The following is a 22,114-nucleotide window of genomic DNA, read 5'->3' on the forward strand; positions in this document are numbered from 1 at the left end:
TATATTGACATTATTGAGAAATGAGGTTTCCACACTATTAAATTTTCCAGATCATGCAGCTGAGCGCCACACGCATGCTTTTGTTGAGCAAGCACAGAGGACCTAAGGCAGAGTAAATAAGATCTCAAAAGCTCATAGCCTGGGGGACACGGGATGTGGAGAGCCTGCCTCACACAGACTTTAATAACAATAATACAATGTGCTAAGAACTATGATGTAAGTATGCACTAAGTGATGTGGAAACATGAATGAAAGGAAATGAATTCTTCATGTGGGTGGGTGAGGGGCCTCAGGGGAGGGCTCTAGGGGCTTACCTTTCAGGATGGATAGGAACTTTTTATAGGCTGATGAAGGAGTGGATTTTAACTTTAAAATATTATACATTGAAATGTTAAGAGGCCTAAATATCTAATTAATTAAATAATATACAAATAATATGATCAACAGCAAAATAGGTAGTGATGGTTCATTTACTGGCCACTTATTGTGTCTGGTGCTGTACCAAAGTGCTACATTTAAATTAGAAATTACACACACACACACACACACACACACACACACACACACACACACACCCTCTCTCTCTCTTCTCCCACCACCAAAGAAAATGAGCTTTTTAGGAGTCAACATTTTTTCCTAATGTCTACTATGGACATAAATTTCTGTCACCCCTGTAAACGTTTTAGGCTTGACCGCTCCCCATCATTAGCTTCCTTCCCTCCTTGGTGTGTTTAGTCCAGCCATCATCATCCTGGTTGACGGTCAGCTTCCCTTTGCACCCTCTCTCTCCCTTCTTGCTTCTTTAAGATTTGGAGTTCTCCTGTGGACATTCTTCCAAATATATGAATGTTGACAGTTTCTACACTGGAAGATTTCCTGGTCCCTCGAGGAGAGCAGAGCAGGACCCTCAGAGGAGGCTGTGCTGACTCTGCCCAGGACAGACAGCACTCAAGCACAGCTTACATTTCTTAGTATACAGGGATCAAGCTTGATTATATCAGCAGTTCTCAGCTAGGGCCACATGGCTCCCTAGGGACCATTTGTCAATGTCTGAAGGTAATTTTGGTTGTCTCAATAGTGGGGATGGTGTGGGAGCTGTGTGTACACCACTGGCACTGAATGTGCGGATATACTGAGTTTGCATAGAGGATCCTGCTAAACCTTCTAGAAGACCCAGGGCAACAAATAATGATCTGATCCCAAATGTTCATATTTCCAAGGTTAGGAAGTTCTGCTGCATTGGGAGATTTAAACTATAAACATGAATGTGGGAATGATGTGGTTCAGAAAACAGCAAATCTCTTGATTTTTCCCTGAAGGTTTCTCGGGTGGATCATAAGACACACCACATTTTCCTGAGCTCTGGAGAAATCACCCTGGGCACAGTGTTCATTTTCTGGGGGTTGAAAAATAATTGAATTGTCTGTGAAATAATTTTATCTCCTTTTTTTCTTATTGACTTGGAGGAACTTCTGTATATTTACTGGGTAGCACATAAACAATTAGAAATTCTTTTGCAGGGTAAAATAGGGTATAATTATAGTTGACAATTTACTAAATATTAAAAATTTGTTGAAACGGGCGGCAGTGGTGCATGCCTTTAATCCCAGCACTCAGGAGGCAGAGCCAGTCGGATCTCTGTGAGTTCAAGGCCAGCCTGGTCTACAGAGCGAGATCCAGGACAGGCACCAAAACTACAGAGAAACCTTGTCTTGAAAAACAATACAAAACAAAACAAATTGATAATCTAAAACCCTACAATGTAAAAATAATGATTTTCTTAATAGAAATACAACTTAAGAATTATTTCAATAACATTAATTTCAGTTAATATTCTTATCTTTTTTAAAGACAGGGTCTATGTAGCCTTGTGTGGCCTGAAACTCATTATGTAGATGAGGCTGGCCTCACACTCACAGAGATCTTCCTGTCTCTGCCTCCTGAGTGCTGGGATTAAAGGCGTGTGCTACCATGCCTGGTTGCTTGACCAATTTTTTATCTAAACATTTGAAACACATCATAGAATCAGATTCTGTCACAATAATACTCATGATTTTCAGAATTTTAAAAGTCCATGTTTGTTTTATATGAAATAATAAGGGTCATCTGAAATCATCAATCAGTAAACAATCCAAGCTTTAACCTTTTCCCCGTTTTTCTTTTATTTTTGAGATTATAATATAATTATACTATTCCCCCTTCCCTCTCCTTCCTTCAAGCCCTCCCAACCACTCCTGCTGTCTTTTAAATTCAGGCCTCTTTTTTCATGTTGTTACATGCATATTTTTATATAATATATATGTATGTATAATATATTTGTATTCCTAAATATAAACTACTAGTTTATATAGTGTTACTTGTATGTATGTTTTCAGGTGTCCTCTTCCCAGGAAAAACTATTTCTCCCTTTCTCTGCATTTCTTCATTTCCTCTTTGTTGTGTAGCATTGAGGCCTCTGGGGCTTTCCCCATCCACACTGGCATGTCCGTGGCTTTCCCCATCCACACTGGCGTGTCCGTGGCTTTCCCCCATCCACACTGGCGTGTCCGTGGCTTTCCCCATCCACACTGGCGTGTCCGTGGCTTTCCCCCATCCACACTGGCGTGTCCGTGGCTTTCCCCATCCACACTGGCGTGTCCGTGGCTTTCCCCCATCCACACTGGCGTGTCCGTGGCTTTCCCCCATCCACACTGGCGTGTCCGTGGCTTTCCCCCATCCACACTGGCGTGTCCGTGGCTTTCCCCCATCCACACTGGCGTGTCCGTGGCTTTCCCCCATCCACACTGGCGTGTCCGTGGCTTTCCCCCATCCACACTGGCGTGTCCGTGGCTTTCCCCCATCCACACTGGCGTGTCCGTGGCTTTCCCCCACCCACACTGGCGTGTCCGTGGCTTTCCCCCACCCACACTGGCGTGTCCGTGGCTTTCCCCCACCCACACTGGCGTGTCCGTGGCTTTCCCCCACCCACACTGGCGTGTGCGTGGCTTTCCCCCACCCACACTGGCGTGTGCGTGGCTTTCCCCCACCCACACTGGCGTGTGCGTGGCTTTCCCCCACCCACACTGGCGTGTGCGTGGCTTTCCCCCACCCACACTGGCGTGTGCGTGGCTTTCCCCCACCCACACTGGCGTGTCCGTGGCTTTCCCCCACCCACACTGGCGTGTCCGTGGCTTTCCCCCACCCACACTGGCGTGTCCGTGGCTTTCCCCCATCCACACTGGCGTGTCCGTGGCTTTCCCCCATCCACACTGGCGTGTCCGTGGCTTTCCCCCATCCACACTGGTGTGTCCATTGGTGTCATCCTTGCATAGCTCATGTTTAGGCATGGTGAGACTTTATGGTATAGTTTCTGATGTTACTAGGAGACACCATCTCATAGCAAACTCCCTGCTCCTCTGTCTTTTATAATCTTTCAGTTCCCTCTCCTGCAGTTTTCGCTGAGTCTTAGGGGTGGGGGTGTTTTGTAGATGTATCCATTGGGACTGGGCAAACTTTTCACTTTAAGACAAAAAAAAATCCCACCAGAAATTATCATTTATTATTGTGACATATTTTGTCAATGTGCTCAATACTAGAACCATTGATTACTTCCTCAGTTCTATGGTGGTGATGTTTACGTGAAGAGACATCATGTTTTTTGTTTAGTAATTGATTATGTTGCCAGTTGAGTCCCTGACCTGATTTCCTGTGTCATGGACTGTGATATGGAAGTGTAAGTGAGTTATGCTTTTCCTAGGCTTGATGAGTTATTCAAGGAATATGCTGTGAAAGATGAAATAGTTTCAATTCTGAGAAGCTTAGGAAATATGGAGACATCATGGTACACTGTAGAGATGAGGTAGAATGGTGAATGTTCTGGCAGTGTCTCCAAGCTTCCCTTGACCACACTTTGTTTTAATATAACATATCCCTTCTAGGATCATGTGCCTTATATATAGTAAATTTACTAATTTTATAATATATTTTAGTTAATTATTATACATATATGGAGAGAGAAAGATTGAGATCTGTATATCCACATAATGTTCGACAATCAGGAAAATTTCTTACATTATCCATTATTATTGATTATATAGATAGTTTTACTTCTTTGTGATATTTCAAATTAATATTCTTATCCTATTTGATTTAGGGGTTAAAATCCATTGTGAGGAATGTATTAACAAATCTTCCCAAAGTTTAGAGAAATGAATTAATTCACAGATCCCAAATTTTAAGTATAGATTTTAAATGAATTTCCTAAAGGTATTTGCATAATTTCCCTTGGGAGTTATAGTACCCGGCTTTGGGAAAGTATACTTACAGTGTGTCATTTCAGACTGTGCTGGCTAGTTTTATATCAACTTGCCACAAGTGAGAGCCATTTTGGAAGAGGAAACCTAATCTGGAAAAAAAAAAAAAGTTCCTATCAGATTGGCATGTGACCAAGCCTGCGGCACACTTTCTTGGTTGATGATTGATGTGAAAGGGACCAGCTCACTGTGAGTGGTGTCTCCCCTGGGCTGGTGGTCCTGGGTGCTGTAAGAACGCAGGCTGAGCAAGCTACAAAGAGCAAGACTATAAGCAGCCCCCCCCCATGGCCTCTGCATCACCCCCTGCCTCCAGGTTTCTGCCCTGTTTGAGCCTCTGCCCTGACTTCTTCTTCTTTTTTAATAAAGAATTTTTTAAATTCATTTTAACATACCAATCAAAGATCCCCTCTTCCCTCCTCCCGCTCCTCCAGCCTCCCTCCCCAACCCCTCCCCTCCCAACCCCTCCCCTCCCAACCCTTCCCCCTCATGCAAGAAGGCAAGGCCTCCCATGGGGAGGTAAGTTTAGTAGAGGCAGGTCCAAGCCCCTCCTCCTGCCTCAAGGCTGTTTGAGATGTCCCACCATAGGTAGTGGGGTCCAAAAAGCCTGCTCATGCATCAATCTGTCCTGACTTCTTTCCATCATGGATGGTGATATGATAGTGTAGTGAAATAAATCCTTTCCTCCCCAAGTTGGTTTTTTTTTTTTTTTTTTTTTTTGGTCACCATGTTTTATCACAGCAATGGAAACTAGCTAAGAAATAGATGACTCCCAAATATTATACCTCTGCTTAAGTGGATGGAAAATATCAATGTGAAGTATGTGTCAATTGTACTTAAAAGTAAGCAAGAAAATATATTATCCACAAGCCATACACTATCCTTCATAAAACAATGCAGCAAAATATAACTGGAGATGCCATCTATTGCCAGGAAAAAGGAGTACAAATTCAAAAAAAGCAGTATACATATTATTGTAATTGTTAGTTTATTATCAAAAGTAACTATATTATCTTATCCACTACCTCTTGTCAAGTGATTTGATTCATAAAGAAATTTTGTATTTGAACTCCAAATGTGGTGCTATGGACAGATAATTAAATACATGTTGACTTTAGGGGATAGTCAGTATTGTCCACCTTAATTTATCTTGTGTTAAAATGGTAAATGCTTAGCTGGGCGATGGTGCCGCACGCCTTTAATCCCAGTACTCGGGGAGGCAGAATCAGGTGGATCTCTAGGAGTTGGAAGTCAGCCTGGGCTACAGAGTGAGTTCCAGGAAAGGCGCAAAGCTACAAAGAGAAACCCTATCTCAAAAAAAAAAAAAAAAAAAGAAAGAAAGTAAGTGCTTTATCTTGTGAAGATGTTTAAATGCATCCTATAAGCAATATTATGTAATTATTTAATGAAAAGCCACTCCTACTTGATTCTGTAGCCACTTAGTCACCCGAATTCCATGCTGTTTCCTCTTTCCAATCCTTCCACTTCCCCATTCACCTCTCAGCCAATTGCAATTAGATTTCTAAAACTCCTTTTATTTTTCCTATCATCCATTGATAACCTCACTGCCCAAGGATCTTAAAGACATGCTTTCTTTCTTCCTGCTTTCCTTAGGATTTTACATTAGTGAACTCTCCATTTCACGTGTGAAAACTTCCGAGTGAGTGTATTGATTTCTTGAAGTTTCTATAGCAAACAACTAAAAGTGTGGCCACCTTAAAAGAAGAATTTAGCCGGGCGGTGGTGACTCATGCCTTTAATCCCTGCACTTGGGAGGCAGAGCCAGGGATCTCTGTGAGCTTGAGGTCAACCTGGGCTACAGAGTGAGTTCTAGGAAAGGCACACAGCTACACAGGGAAACCCTGTCTCAAAAAACCAAAAAAAAAAAAAAAAAAAAAAAAAAAAAAGAATTTATTCTTTTTTAGTCAAAGTACCGGCACCGTGGTAGAGCTCTTGACTAGCATGCATGAAGTCCTAAGTTCAGGAAAAAAATGTCAAATGATAACAGTGAGACGGAGCAACAGGTTTATTTTAGACTGTTCAGAGGAAATGATTAGACTTTTCTACTATTCCTGGTGATATAAGTTCATGGTAGAGAAATTTTATACTTCAAAGGAATTCACACCTAATTTTGTATAGACTTAGAGAGGGTTTATTTTGTTACAATCATGAATGGAATTGCATGAATGAAATCACAGAATGGCTGCCATTGTGTTCATTGATTGATATTCAATATTCTGAAGCAAATTTCATTGTATGAAGGTAATATAGAAGTTTTTATATTAACAGAGAAAGGAGAACTAAAAGAAATAAGAATAAAATAGTTTTGTTCAAGAATAGGAAAACATGTTGATAACTATGAAATCAGTTGAATATCTATAATTCTTCAGAGGTAAACTAGACTATATGGATTTTTGAAACCACACTTTATAGATTATCTTCTAGTGTGTTGCAATTTGTGTCAGTGAATGCAGACATTTAGAGCTTGCACAAGTCCTGTGGTATGATTTCCCCTCTAAACATATGCATTAAGTCCATAGTTATTACTGATAATGGACATGTTAGAAAGATGTGTGACTTGACCTTGGATGGTTCTTTTATGAAAAGATGTTGTAATTCAGTTTTAAAGTAATAGAAAATATCACCTAAATGGCTACCTACAGAACTTTGTTAATTTAAACTATCAAAATTGCCCTCTGTGGGGACTCTGGGGAGATGTCTCTGTTGGCAGTGTTTAACACATAAGCTTGAATACTCAAGTTTGGATCCCCACACCCATGTTAACAAAATAAAAGTAAAAAACTGGGTGCAGTGATGCCCAGCTAAAATGCCAGTACTGAGGGTCAGAAATAGGATCATCCCTGGACCACCCTAACTGGCCTCTTAGAATTGGGTCTCTGGCTCAGCAACAGACCCCATCTTAGAAAATAAGTAGAGAGTGATTGAGGAAGGCCAAGTTTAGGTCTCCAAATGCATGCACAAGCACTTACATAGACACATGTATACAAACATGTGCACATACATGATACACACAAAGCTATCTCTTTTTACTGTTTTTCAAGTGCTTCAATGGATACAGTTTTGAAGAAATGATTGGGGCACAATATCATATTTCAAAAGAGAGCTGTCTTGAAAGCTGTGTAGCCCTTGAGTCTTTTCCAAGACACAGTGACTCCCGTTTAAGAAGTAAGCAATGTAGTTACTTAAAAAGATTACAACTTCAGAGATACCAGTCAAGTAGTTCAACACTAAGTGCAATCCTTATTTTCTTAGGGTTTACTTATTCCATATATTTGATGGCCTTCTTAAGTTAGGAAAGGAAAACAATTGATTGACGTTGTCTAATGGAATGGATAAAATGGGTCCTGAACACTCAAATGGTACAGTGTGACTCTTCTTTGCCTTGCACTTCCGGCTCATCAGAAGTCCGTGATCTGCCAAACTACCTCCTGGATCAAATCTCAGTGTCTGCAGCCTTTCTATGTTAAATACTTTGAGTATTTACAGTGTAATATTAGATAACTAGATGATTTTACTCTCCTAGTCTCTTATTTTAATTCTCTGGTTACTGAGTGAGTAGTACAGATCAAGTAAAATTGAAGAAATGAATATACAGTACCTAAATATTGAAAATTTTGACTTAGAGTTTCACTTTCATGTTTGTTAAAAATATTTCAATTTTTATAGTTTTTCTAAATTAATTTCTATGTATGACTTATACAAAATTTATTTTCTGTATTTTTGAGATGCTTCCAAAGTGCCATTATACAACTTAGTATGGCATAGCTTTACTTTTCTCTTTATACAGTATGCTTTTTAAAAGATTCAGAACAGTAGGAAAGTCCATTTCAAAATGATATTAGTGGTTTTTGTTGTTGTTTTTACTTTATGTTGGAGGAGTTTTGGTGTTTTACAACTGATTAATCTGAGCCCCAATTCCATTAATGTAAAAATGACAACTTAAAGATGAAATGCCAGGAGCAGGCAACGTTTAGCTCACTGCTTGGTGGTAGTCGGGAAGGAACAGATAAAGCCACTCTATAATTGACAAACATATGTTTATAACTTGAGAGCACCGTCAAGATTCAAGATCTGTTCACAAATGTTAATTGTCATATCGTTCAGATTGTAGTAGTGCATAGGCACTTCTGTTCACTGCCGTGATTGTTGAAAGGGAATGTTGACTCACAGAAGACGTGAAAGCATGCCACTGTGGGCTGCGCCTGTCCACTCATGAGTCTGACCTCTTCATGAAGTGGCACATTTAGTGAGTGACTCCTTCTGGACTTCACCATAAAAGTATTATATTAAAAATGTAAAGGATACAACAATTATCCCTGAAACAGATGCTGACACATCCCCTACCCGGGCTCCTCCGAGAGTCTGCATTCATCCAAATGGGAGCAGCTACTTTTGTTTCTGTCTCAATTCATTTTAATAATTTTTCTTTTCTATTTTTAAGGGGTACTAACAGATGTTGGTTGGAGGGAGCCCTGATGATGACCAGGGACCAAATTAAGACCCTTAAGTTAGCATGAAGTGACAATGAGAAACAGAAAAATAGAAATTACTTTCAGATATTCCTAATAGTTCCCAGGTTTGGGTTGGGAGGTAGCAATGTCTTACTGTTCATCATTAGAGTCCCCTGTCTCCTTGTTCTTTAACTCCTGTTACTTTAAAAGTGCTTTTGAAATGTTTTCACTTTCATAGGAGAAATTATGGTCTTTATTCAAACCTTTCATTTATTTTTCATTCCTTTCTTCTTAGGGATGCAGATCTTTTCCTGTTGGACACGAGGAAGGCACAAGCTTTGGATGTGGGTTGGCTTGTCTTCGATATCACTGTGACCAGCAACCATTGGGTGATTAACCCACAGAATAATTTGGGTTTACAGCTCTGTGCAGAGACGGGGGATGGTAAGTCCTGACCTAGATGTTTTTAATGGGCTTTGCTTGGACCCATGGCTTTTTGTGTTATTTAATTGATGCTTCATAGTTATGTACAAGGCAACACATTCCTTAGGATAATGCAAAATATTGATAAATCAACTCACAGAGCAGTATTTATTTTCTATACACAAATTGACTGGATTTAGGCATGGGTGGGGCATGGTAAAAAGTAGGTACCATTTTTGCTCTCAGGAGATTTTTCAGCCTGGTGTTTAAGACCCATGTGGAAACTAGTAACACTACTACACTATACCCAGTATGACAAGGGCTATGGACCTATGGCTTGGTTGTGGTTATGAGGGCATACACATATTTTTATCTGAACGTAAGTCTAAAAAGAGAAAGTATATTTAACATGGTAGGGAAACAAAAGAACTAGCAATTAATAATACAAGGAAGGAGAGGGGATACAGATGGAGTCAGGGCCATGAAAAAATTGTGCAAAGTTGTTAACGTGCTGTGATATTTGGTCAAAGACTAATTTGCTTTTAGGCTCATTTTAGGAACCTCACACAAAACCCTAATTATTCTGCACACACAAGTGTTCACTGAGGACCTGCTAAGTGCTGTGTACGTTGGGGCTGGAGACACCATGGCAGGAAGCGTGTGCAGAAATGGCTTCCTGAGGTTTGCCATGAGTAAGACCATGGTCACATGGTGACGTTCCCGAGTCTGCCATGGGCTGAGGAAGAATACAGTGAGTGGAACAGAACTATAGTCCTCAAGACAAGGAAGACATGGTTAGTTAGAAGTTATAGGGATGGACATTTCAGACAAATGGAACAGACTCTGTAGTCTGTATAGAAAGAACTTTGGCACAGTCAGATAAGGGCAGAGAGGCCTAAGACAATTTTTTTTTTTCATAGCCTTTTCAGTCCTTGATCACAGAGAGTTCAAATACTGTCATTCAAACTTACACTTCCAGGTCACTCAAAATTTTATGTGTCATACTAGGAGGGTAGAACATGAGTATTCAATTTGTGTTAGCTTGTTTTGTAATTTTTAAATGTTTCAAATACCCTCTGTGGTTCTCCATTATCTCATGCTCTACATCCTTCCAATGTTACACTTAGGTTCAGAAAGCATGGGGTTTAAAGGGTTTATTGATCAGAAGACATCCTTATTTAAGTTTGCTTTTTCCCAGAATCAGGCAGTGGGCATTGCACCTAGAATGTGACTCATTTAGTTCTGCCCCCTGTAATATACTATCACCTTCCTTAACAGACTTCACACTTAAATCCAGTCAGGGTCTGTCTTGGTCTCTTTCAAAGGAAGGTAATAGCTGTATGTACAAAGATTTCCTGGTGGTCCTGGTTAACCAATCACCAGCCAGCTTCATAGCATGTTTGAGACATCATGAACAATGTTCTGACTCCAAAGACTGTATATGTGGAATGAGGTGAGAGTCACAAATTAAATATGTCACCAGGTTAATCAAGTGAACGTTTCATGTGCCCCAAATCTTGATCTGAAAAAAATAGTTCCCACTGAAAGTGTTATTGGATAAAGTCTCAAACTCTTCTGCCTCCAAATAAAAACTCTCCACAGATTTTCATTTGTAATACTGAATTTTAAAATTTTGTAAGCAATTAAACTATGTTGGACTGGGACTGTAGAATGTTTTCTAATTATGGATTTGAAGTTATTGTTGAAAATCATCAAGTTTAAGCATTATGGATGTGAGCCAAGGAAAAGAACACATTTAATGAGTTTCCAATAATTCTTACAGTCTTAGACTACTGTACACTTATGGTCAGAAATGTGACTGGGAAATCAGCTTTGTGGGGGTGGAGCCAATTGTTTCTTCCTTGGTATGTGGCCCAAAGGAGAGAAACTGAGTTAGTGGTGTGTACTTATCCAAGTGTTCTCCCAGGGGATATGCCTGAAATGTCTAACTAAACAAATCAAGAAATCTATGAAACATGATCAACTTGTTTGTTTTCTTTTAATCCCCACTCCTCCTCTTACCACGCATGCATTTTCTGAAGTTTTGCTTTTTTTCATTCTTCCCCTCTATTGCTTTTCTATTTCTTTTATGATTTATGCAGTTTAATTTCTGTTTTACTGTCGATTTCTTTGCTCTTGAAGAACTTTATATATTAAGTTTCTAATTGCTCATATTTATTTCTCTTACAATTTATAAGTAATTATGCCTGAAGGAACTATTACATTATTTATCATTTTGAGTCCAAAACAAACTAGCATTGAACTCTTTTCAAATACTTCAACTTTTTTGAATTTTAGTTTCGGTTTGGATCCTACCTTTTGGTGCTTTTCTTTGTTTCTATAGATGTCTAATATGAAGAATATTAAAATAGTTAAATGTTCCAGGCTATCTGGTCTTTCATGCATAAATAATCTTTAAGACAATTAAAAAAATAGTACAAGCCAGAAAGCAAATACTTTTCAATATGGCCACACTGGTAAGAGGGACAAAGACATCCAGTGACCCTTGCCCATCCAAGTCTATCTTCAGGGTCTTGACATGAGGATAAAGGTTAAATAGAAAGCAAGAGATACACTTGACAGAACAGGACCAGCAGGTGTGGCCACCTGTCCAGCGCTGTGTCAGTGCCAAGTGTTTTCTTTGAGGTTAGTCTCTATTCCAACTTCACCTGGGAAGTTCCTTATTTGGTTGCCACCAGGGTTTTGGCCCTTTCTTCTTCCAGCAGGAGATTTTTGAGAAATTCTCATTTCATGGGTTCCATTCTTTCAATGGTGTGACAACCAAGAGGGAGAATAATAATTCCTTTAATATATTAATGCCCCTCCCCCATATAGGCTAGACATGTTTCCCCAGTCTTGATGTGACATATGTCCATGTGTGATGCCTGGGGAGATGGCTCAGCAGTTAAAAGCACTTGTTGCTCTTGAAGAGGACCTGGGTTGTTTGCCATCATGTATATGGCAACACACAATAGTCTGTAATTCCAGTTTTGGGGGATCTGGTGATCTCTTCTGGATCCCATGTATATTTCATTCATGTGGTACATGGACCTACATGACAAAAAGCTGCCCATACACATAAAATATAAAGTAAGTCTTTAGAGAAATATGCCTCTGTCTGAAACAAATCTCATAAACAGAATATAAGTAGGAGTCCATGTTAGAACATACTCAGTTAGTGTCAGATTACCCTGTATAAGAACCATTTCTGCAGAAGTCCTTGGCAGATCCATTTTGTAAGTTTGACACAGAGTTGCTCAACAGAGCCTAGGTGGTCTTCAAACATATGATCCTGTTTCAACTTTGCAAATGCTGAAATCCTACGTAAACACCACCATGCCCAGCATGACTTTGTTTCAGTTCTAGTAACTTCCTCCTTGCCTCTGATCAGTGTTCACAGAGACTTAACAGATTAATTCTCTGGTAGCTCTTTTTTTATGGTCCCTCATGATTTTAAGCAGAAAGGGAGCATGCATGGCCTTAGGACAATGAGGACCCTCCTGGGACCTTAGTTTTACTAACTGCAGCCTCATAGCGATTATACATGTGACATTATTTTCCCATAAATAGAATTAACCAGATGTTTCAGCTCTTTGCAGTTCCACTCATTCCCAGTGATGGTGTAGGTTCTCAATTAGATTTTATTTATCCTTGCCTGTAAAGAAAAATGGCAAACAGGACATTACTTCAAACAGAGCCAACAGACCATCTATTGTTTGCAATATTAGATTGTGAATGTATTGTTTTTAAGAGCAAAATCCTTTGTTTTGTTGAGGCATGGCCTTATGTATCCCAGGTTGGCTTAAAATATATTAGGTGGCCAAGGAGACGTTCATTGTCTTAGCCTCCTGCCTCCACTTCTGATATGCTGGGATTACAGATAAGTGCCACTAATCCTGGGTATATGTGGTGTTGGATAGAGTTCAGGCATGCTAGGCAATCATTTTACCATTGACTTGCATCTATACCCCCAGCTTTGGGGTAGGATCTTAAGAAACAGAGGTGCAGAAAGAGAGAATTTTTGGGGGGGGTGAGGAGCGGCAGTGGAAAATGGAGGGGTGATTTATTTCTGGATGAGGAAACAATGTTAATAAATGTATAGAATGGCAATGTGTGGTCTGCTCAGGGGAAAGTTAACCATCTAGAATTGGGTAGAACAACTTTCATGCATAAAAATGGCTCCAGATTCTATTAAGAAAGTGAATAAAATCATGGAAGAGGTATGGAGTCAGAGGGTACAGTATCGTATACCCTTGCAACTAGATCCTAAGGCTAGGAAAGTATAGTTGTCACTTTAATCAACCATCAGAACCTAACTATGATTATGTGCTTGAACGAATATCAATTTCATGGTGTCAGGGATTGTGCATTGCTCATTTTCGGTTGTATCTACCATGCTTGGCACAATGCAGGACTCATGTATTAAAAAACTGTCTTGAGGGATAGTGAAGTGGCTCGGTGGGTAAAGTCACCTTATGCCACACTTGATGATCTGACTTCAGTACCCAAGACCTCTGTGGTAGAAGGAGTGAACTGATTCCTGCAAACTGTCCTCTAATCTCCATGCACGTGTCATAGTATGTACAGTCCCCCAAACATACACATATACACACAAAAATAAATGAATAAAGTGCAATAAACTATACTTGAAAAAAGCTATGTTGAAAATGACATAAAAGGTCTTTGTGGCCCATCTGTCCACAAGAGCAAACCACAGTCCTTTAGTTAAATGTCTTCAATCACAAAATGAGGAGAAAGTTCATGAGATATACTATTGAATTTTATTTATCCTCTCCTGTAAAGAAAAATGGGAAACAGGTCTAAATATATTTTGGAAATCAAAAGGCTATCAAAATAAAAAGCAGGACTGTGACTCAGAGAACCTGTGGAAACTATGTGATTGTGAAATAATCTTTTTAGAAATTTGACAGTGAACTGCAATGGATGTCATGAGAATTTAAGGATATTTTGTTGAATTTTTTCATGCTTAACAGATGATTTTCTGAGTTCCATTTGTTTGTTTCCACAAAAAACCCAAACATTTCAAACATATCTCCTTTTTTTCCCTTGCAAAATCCAGAAGACTTGCAGACAAATTATTTTATACAATGTACAAAATCATTTTCAAAGTTGTACATCATTCTTTCACCATGGCTAATAGCTTCTGTGGTAAAAATAGGTACTATTTTTTAAATAGTAAAATCTAATAGGCTTAGATCTATAACTTAAGATTTCCAATCTCCTAAATTGCAAAGATACAATTATCTGACTTATGTGGTTCTCACGAACATTTCTAATACATATATGTAATTTTTTTTATCCACATATGTACATAGTTTATTAGACAGTAATTTTAATCTCACTTTTAAGACTTGGGTCTCTCTCCAACACCCCATTTTCCATTGTTTGGTACTTTGTGTGTTTAAACTCTCCAAGTAAATTAATTACTTCTTTTTAAAACACAGATTTATAGAATAATTTAAGGATGGAAAAACAAAGATAGTATTTTGGGGCTCATTAGAATGTTGGTTTAAAAGCCCTGTTTTCAGACATTTTATATTTGGCAATACTCAGGTTGAATTTTGCCAATGACTTTTTCCTCTTTTATTCAAACCTGCTTGTGTGTCAAGGAAAAATCTAACCCATATGTTTCTGATTCATTTGTGTTCAAGTCATCAAAATGTTGCTTAGTTAGTGTACTGTTTAATGTCCCCAAACAAGATAAAGTTCTTTTAAAAATAAGCCTATAAAGTCCATTTGCCTTTGAAGGAAGTCATGGGTCTATTATCCATTATGTCAAGGTAAAACTTGGGGTTTACAGTAGGAGATTTACAAATGCCACTAAATTTTGAACCCGAATCAAGAAAAGACTACTGAAGTATTAATCAAAATTAAATTCCATTGTAATTGATGCATGTCAAAGACAGAAATTTATAGTTTATAGATGAATTATAATTTTTAACTTTTGACACTTAATTTAAATGAGATGAAAACTGAATAGTGTAACTACTGTAGATATGTGGGGCCCATAGGAAGAAGATGGATAAATAGATATTTTAGTTTGGGTTCATATTGCTATGATAAACACCATGACAAAAAGTGACTTGGTGAGAAAAGAGTTTATTTTAGTGTATAGTTCCACATCACAGCCTATCATTGAGGGATGTCAGGGCAGGAACTCTGATGTAGAACTGATGCAGAGGTCATGGAGGAGTACCACTTATTGGCTTTCTCCTCTTGGCTCATCCAGCCTGCTTTCTTACACATTCCAGGACCACTTGCCCAGGAGGTGGCACCACTCACAATGGGCTGTGCTGTGGGATAATGCTTTTGTATACCCGTTTAATAAAATGCTGATTGGCCAGTAGCCAGGCAGAAAGTATAGGTGGGCTAAGCAGACAAGGAGAATTCTGGGAAGAGGAAGGCTGAGCCAGGAGATGCCAGCCTGCCATCCAGGGAGCAGCATGTAATGTCACACAGGTCAAGCCACAGAACACGTGGTGACATATAGATAACAGAAATGGGCTGAGTTTAAGTGTAAGAGCTACTCAATGTAAAGCCTGAGCTAATGGCTGAGCAGTTTTAATTAATATAAGCCTCTGTGTGTTTACTTGGGTCTGAGTGGCTGCACACTGGGCAGGACACAGGAAAACTTCAGCTACAGGGCTGGGCCTCCTTAATCAATCATCAATCAAGAAAATGCCCCACAGGCTTGCCTGCAGGCCATTGTGGTGGGGTATTCTCAATTGAGGTTCCCTCTTCCCAAACGACTCTAGCTAGTGTCAAATTAACAAAACTTCAGCTCACACAATGACCCCTTGTCAATTTCACACAAAAATACACAACTATTCAACTATCGGCCTTTCCTTTTTCACGTGTCATCAAGATGGTATGTTAATACTAATATTACAATTTAAAAAATTATCTCAAAATTTAAAAGCCACACAGCATTTAAACATTCAAACAACTTTAAAAGGTCATTTTCTTTAAAATATACAAAGTCTCTCTAAAATGCCGAAGTTCTTCTAAAATTACAAAGTCTCTTTTAAAAGCTCAGTGTCGACTGTGGGCTCCTCTCAAATCAAACTAACAAGTTAAATACTTTCTTATTTCGAGAGGAAAGAGCCAGGGCACAGCTGTAATCAAATCAAAGCAAAACCACACTATGACAGTGTAAAAATGTCAGCACTGAGGTCTGGGACCCTCTCACAATCCTCTGAGCCCCAAAGGGCTCTACTTCTCCAGCTCCACAGTTTGCTACACATGCAGCTTGTCTGTCAGGCTCAGGGCGGCTTCACTCCATGGCTGCTGCTGTCCTTGGAGGTCATCCCATGGTACTGGAATCTCCAATATGTTAGAGAATCTACTGCAAGTGGACTGTTCTTTACTGATAGCCTTTCATGGGTTCTCTTCAGGGACCCTGACCCTGCCACATGGTGCCAATCCTTACCTTTCCCCTACTTCTTCAATCCTCGGTTTTTACTGTGACTAAGACTGCATGTTCATCAATGGCCTCTTTCAGTGCCAAGCCTCAGTGGCTTTTCATGAACCTCTCATGCCTTCAAAATGAGAACTACCTAGAAGATTCTTACACATTACCAAGTTCGGCTGCTAGCCCAAGGCACAGCCTTGATCTCTTTGGACCACAGCTTCTGTGTGCTAACATGGAGGAAACACTTCCCAGTTGGTCTTTTCTTAACCACAGCTGATTTTCAGCCCCAGCTGTCCAGTATCAATTTTCCCAGCAAAGCAAAGGTTTTACTTTAGTGGTTCTTAATTCCAAATATCATATAAATGGCCCCTGAGACTCTTGAAGGGACTCTTAAACTTCCCTCTGAAACTTCACCAGCCAGACCTCCATCGGCTGCACTGCTCTCCAAATAATCTGAGTTCCTGCAACAGTTTATTAAGCTCTGAGCACTCAAAGGCTTTTCCAGCCCCAAATTCCAAAGTCATTCCCTAATCCTCCCTAGACAGAAGGTGAGGTCTCATAGGACTAGTGTACTCTTGGTACCGATTTCTGTCTTAGTTGGAGTTTCTGTTGCTCTGATAAAACACCATGACCAAAAGCAACTTGGGGAGGAAAGGTTTTTTTCTCAGCTTACACAGTACAGCCCATCACTGAGGGGAAACCAGGGGAGGCATCTGGATGCAGGAGCCGATCCAGAGCCCTTGGAGGAGAGCTGCTTACTGGCTTGTTCCTTGTGGCTCGCTCAGCTTGATTCCTTTTACACCCAAGATCACCAGCCCAGGGGTAGGACCATCCACAATAAGCTTGAACTCTCCCACCTCAGTCATTGCTCAAGAAGATGCTCCCAAGGCTTGCCCACATGCCAGTCTGGTGGGAGATTTTTTAATTGCACTTCCCTCTTCCTAAATGACTCTACCTTGTGTCAAGTGGAAAGAACACTCGCCAGCACAATAAATTAAAATCTTATCTCTGATAAAAAAAACAGTTACAATCTTAGTTATAACAATGACAAAATGAATGTAACAGTGATCATTGGAAGAAGTGTGGAGCTACCTTGGATGGAGGTGCCGGGCACCCAGTAGGGTAGGAATCAAAGTCTGTTGTTCTGCAGTGGAGTGGAGGTAACTCTGAGTGGTGCAACTCTACCATAGGAAAAGCTCTTTCTTTACAGTGGTAGAAATGATGACATAAATGTGTTTTTTAGGTAAATTCACAAGGGAGAGCTAGTTCATAGAGGGATGTTAGCATGGGTAAGCTTCTGAAGTTGAGTTAGGAGCACACCCGTAGATAGTGCTTTGGTTTATTTGTTCTGACTTTTCATTAAGGGCATACTCAACCACTCTGGCTGATAAAATACTTACTGGTAAGACACTTTTAGATATGGTTCCACCAAAGATATGAAGACACTGGAAATCAACACATGAATCATTGTCAACTTGTACTTACATTGTTTGAAATTTATAGGCAATAAAATATCAAATGTGGTAGTTTTCTTGAGTGCCAACCTTTTTGTTTTTTCTTGGAAAAAGTAAGTTATTTTGGGGCAACTAATTGTATCAGAAAGATAAGGGAGAGAAGCTCCTTGTCTCTCATAGGGACACAACACAACACACACACACACACACACACACACACACACACACACATACACATACATGTGCAGACACACATCTACACACATGCATGTGCACACTCACATACACACACATGCACACATGGCTGATTTATGAAAGGCTGACTTACATTGACATTACAAACATTTTCCAGTGCAAGAATGCCTCAATGTAAGTTAGTAGAAATACTAAATGTATTAGTAAGCCTTAAACATCAAAACCACTTCTTAAAAGATAATAGAATACAAGTAGTTTAATGTTCAGAGTCACAATTCACAAATTCCTCACAGTCTTTGCTAATGAGCAAGTACTAATGGTTCCTAATGTATATAGTGCTGCCAGTTTTAGAAACCTGTGTTGCAGCATCATTGTGTAATGATATTCTCCATAAAAGAATCAGAAAATCACTTGGCATGGTGGCACACGCCTTTAATCTCAGCACTTGAGAGGCAGAGGCAGAGGCAGAGGCAGGTGGATCTCTGTGAATCTGAGGCCAGCCTGGTCTATGTGACAAGTTCCAGACCAGCCAGGGCTACATTTTCTCTTTATAAAGAGCATTCACAACTGTTTGGTTGGGGCAACATCAGAGGAGGCCCCTGCTTGTCAAGGCAGCTGCTTTTGGGGGTTCTTGTTATTTGTATGGTAGCCCAGACTGGCTCTCTTTGTCTGCTTCTCAGATGTTATCATTTTTCTATTTATTGGTTCACAAAAGTTTTCTTTATTTTGTTTCATAGTACAAAGAATTCATCCTCTCCCTTTCTCACCAAGATTACTGTGAAAACTTAAAAAAGTCCTTAGGTTTCAGAAAATAAAGTGAGAGTATTTTAAAACTTCAGTTGCTCACTCTTTTTTTTCTCCTGTTCTCCAGCTTCTAACTTCTTATTTTTATTTTTCAACTTGTGGAATTTCACAACTAATATAATGATGCTCAAAAGGGCTAGTAGTTTCCTTTTTCTATACCTTAAGGGATTAAAAAATATATTCTTCCTTCCTATATGCAGAATATTTTAACACACCACTAAATTACTTCCCCAACATTGCATTGTCCTATGTCCCCTAAATATACCCTTTTAACATCAGAATTTCCAAAATTTGTGATGACTTTTGATATGTAGCCTATATGGAAACATGTTACAGCATGTAATGGTTACACGTACCTTAAACCAGTGTGCAAATTACCAAATTTACATTCTAAAGTCTAGTTTGTATGAAAGAAGATCTATTTTTATGCACTATCTAAATTTTACATCCTGAATCCTTTTTGCCCCTAAATCCGTAGTTTTTTTTTTAAAATAGAACTTTCTGGTTAAGAAAATTTATTGTATTTTCCTTAATATCTTCGGGACTTACATATAAGGTCATTTATACCTTAGGTGAAGATATCCATAAAAGTCCTCTGTGTTGCCAAATGACTATTGATCTGTTTCAAGGCTAAGAGGATCTATGTGGCTAATTAATCTGAATATCAGCTGACAGCATTGAGTCACAGAAGAAATTATAGACCAAGGGTGGTATTTTCCTTTTGTCTCTATTGTTTTGAATGCAGTATCTCACTATTATTTATCCAAGTCCAAAAGGTTGAATTATGTCTACTTAAGGATTTTAGAAAACATATTAAGATTTAATAGTGTTCCTTCCCATTATCTGAACCTTATCTTAGAAAGCAATTAAGTCATTTTTTTTTTTATCAGAAGCCCATATGGCTCCCTTTGGTAAATTTATGGTAATTTAAATGACTGCTGGTTTCAAATAAATAGATAGCAAGTCTCTAGACCCCCAAACTGACATGAATCACACATCTTGTTTACTGTTCCAGGTGGAAAGGGAACATACACTGCCATGCTGTGTTCTAGACGAATATGCCCTTTGTGTATTGTTTAACATTGAGGATAATTAGAGCATGAGTTTTCAATGAGTATATAAGAATAAACAAAGAGATGAGTTGAAGAAAGTTTATCTTTAAACACTCTGAGAAATAGAATGCATAAATAAAAGTAGATGTATTTGTTATAGTCCTGACACTAAATTAACGTGTAAAACAAGCAGATTTTAAAACCAAAATACAAGAAAAAAATGGCTGACAATGACAGCTAATGGGATTGTTCTGTGATGTCATGAACTATGTGTGACTGGAAGCATCTTTTATTTAGTTGATCTTTGGTCTAGAGATTGCTGTATTGCAGAAGGTCACCACTCAGGAGCTTTCTAAGACCATATCAGATAACAATAAGCCAACTGTCACCTGAGCACATGCTCACACTTTGAGCACCACTCACATACTGTATGCAGAAAGAATGCAGTGCACAGACACCCACCATCTTAAACAAGCCACAATATGCCCACAACTCAAAACATTTTCTTGCGTAAATCAGAGATGGAGACATTTGGGGAGACAAAGAGGGGAAGAAAGGTCAGACAGCTTTTCTTGTATGTGTAGAGGAGAAATGCCAAGCATTCGTGCATTCTCAAGTAGTCACGTAAGAGACCACATAGACATGTAATTGAAAATCTGTGATTGTTAACATTTCCAGAGAACCCTTACCACATTCACCAGATTACTGTCCTTTTTTTTTTTCCTTAAGACTCTCAGAAAGCTTTTAACAAAACAAAACATGACATTCAATCTAAAAATTTCCACATTTCAGAGTCGTTTCTGTTTCTATCACACTTTTATGTAACTTTAAAAGCAACAAAGCATAACCTACCATCATGTGTTAATTTCTGAGAATCACTTTTTTGTTTGAATAAAGGCCCAAGATATTTAAAAGGCAGTCAAAGAACACAAATACATCGGTCACTTTAGTATTAGTATTTGTAAAATTATCCATTGAGAAAAATCCATGTATCTTTATGATAAAAATGACAAGATTTATACTCAAAAAGAAATATGAATGAGATTTCTCTGTGGTTTGTTAATGTTCAAAGCTGTGTAAGTTGTGTTTCAAGGGCTTTGTAAGTGGAGTAACATTTTAGAGGGCTTCGCAGGACACAGATTTCTCGTTTTTTTCTCACTTGCCCCCTGCCCATTGCAAAGGAATGAGCAAAACCTCAGCATGCCTTTCTCTTTTCATGACTAAAGTAAATGAACATGAAGATTAGTGTTATATTTATGTATTGTTCAACCAAATAATACATTCTGATTTTCATAAACTATACATGCTATGTTTTGAGCTCACTCTATCAAAATGTATTTTCTTTCTATATAACTCCATGCTTTCCTCTGTTCTCATTCTGGGCATGGCTCATACGGGCATCAGTTGTTCTCTGATGCTAAGAGTCCATGTCCAGGTGGCTAGAGAGATGGCTTAGAGGTTAAGAGCACTCACTGGCTGCTCTTCCAGAGATCCTGAGTTCAATTCTCATCAACCACATGGTGGCTCTCAACCATCTTTAATGAGATCTGGTGCCCTCTTCTGACATGCAGGCAGAATACTGTATACATAGTAAGTAAATAAGTAAATCTAAAAAAAAAAAAAAAAAAAAAAGAGTCTATGTCCTTGAATCCTGCAAAGTAAATAGAGGTTTTCCGTTCCAGGAGCACCTTTAGTTCATTAAAACTATTACATGAATTGATTTCTTTTGTCTGTGGGAGGTGTCTAGAAAGGATGCATGCTGCTTTGCAAGTGTGGAGGTCAGAGAACAACTTGCAGGAATCTGTTCTCTCCTTCCACTGTATGGGCTTTAGTTCCTGGTCCTCATGCCTTATATAACTTTCCACTTCCAGCCATCACTTCCTGAAATTAAAGGCGTGTGTCTTTCCCAAGCAAGACACGAGATCTCAAGTCTTGGGATTAAAGGTGTATGCCACCAGGCCTGGCTCTGTTTCCAGTGTCGCCTTGAACTCAC

General features: G+C 39.1%; 1 protein-coding gene across 2 annotated transcripts in view; it reads left to right on the forward strand.

Moving 5' to 3' along the window:
• The window catches only part of Bmp5 (bone morphogenetic protein 5), a 124,344-nt gene that overhangs the window by 56,839 nt on the left and 45,391 nt on the right, over positions 1 to 22,114 (forward strand). For both annotated transcript variants that reach the window (XM_036193844.1, XM_036193845.1), the window contains exon 3: positions 9,057 to 9,205. In XM_036193844.1, the coding sequence (XP_036049737.1) occupies positions 9,057 to 9,205 (149 nt within the window). The remainder of the gene's footprint in view (positions 1 to 9,056; positions 9,206 to 22,114) is intronic.

This window comes from Onychomys torridus, chromosome 7 (assembly GCF_903995425.1).
Source record: "Onychomys torridus chromosome 7, mOncTor1.1, whole genome shotgun sequence".
Classification (NCBI taxonomy): domain Eukaryota; kingdom Metazoa; phylum Chordata; class Mammalia; order Rodentia; family Cricetidae; genus Onychomys; species Onychomys torridus.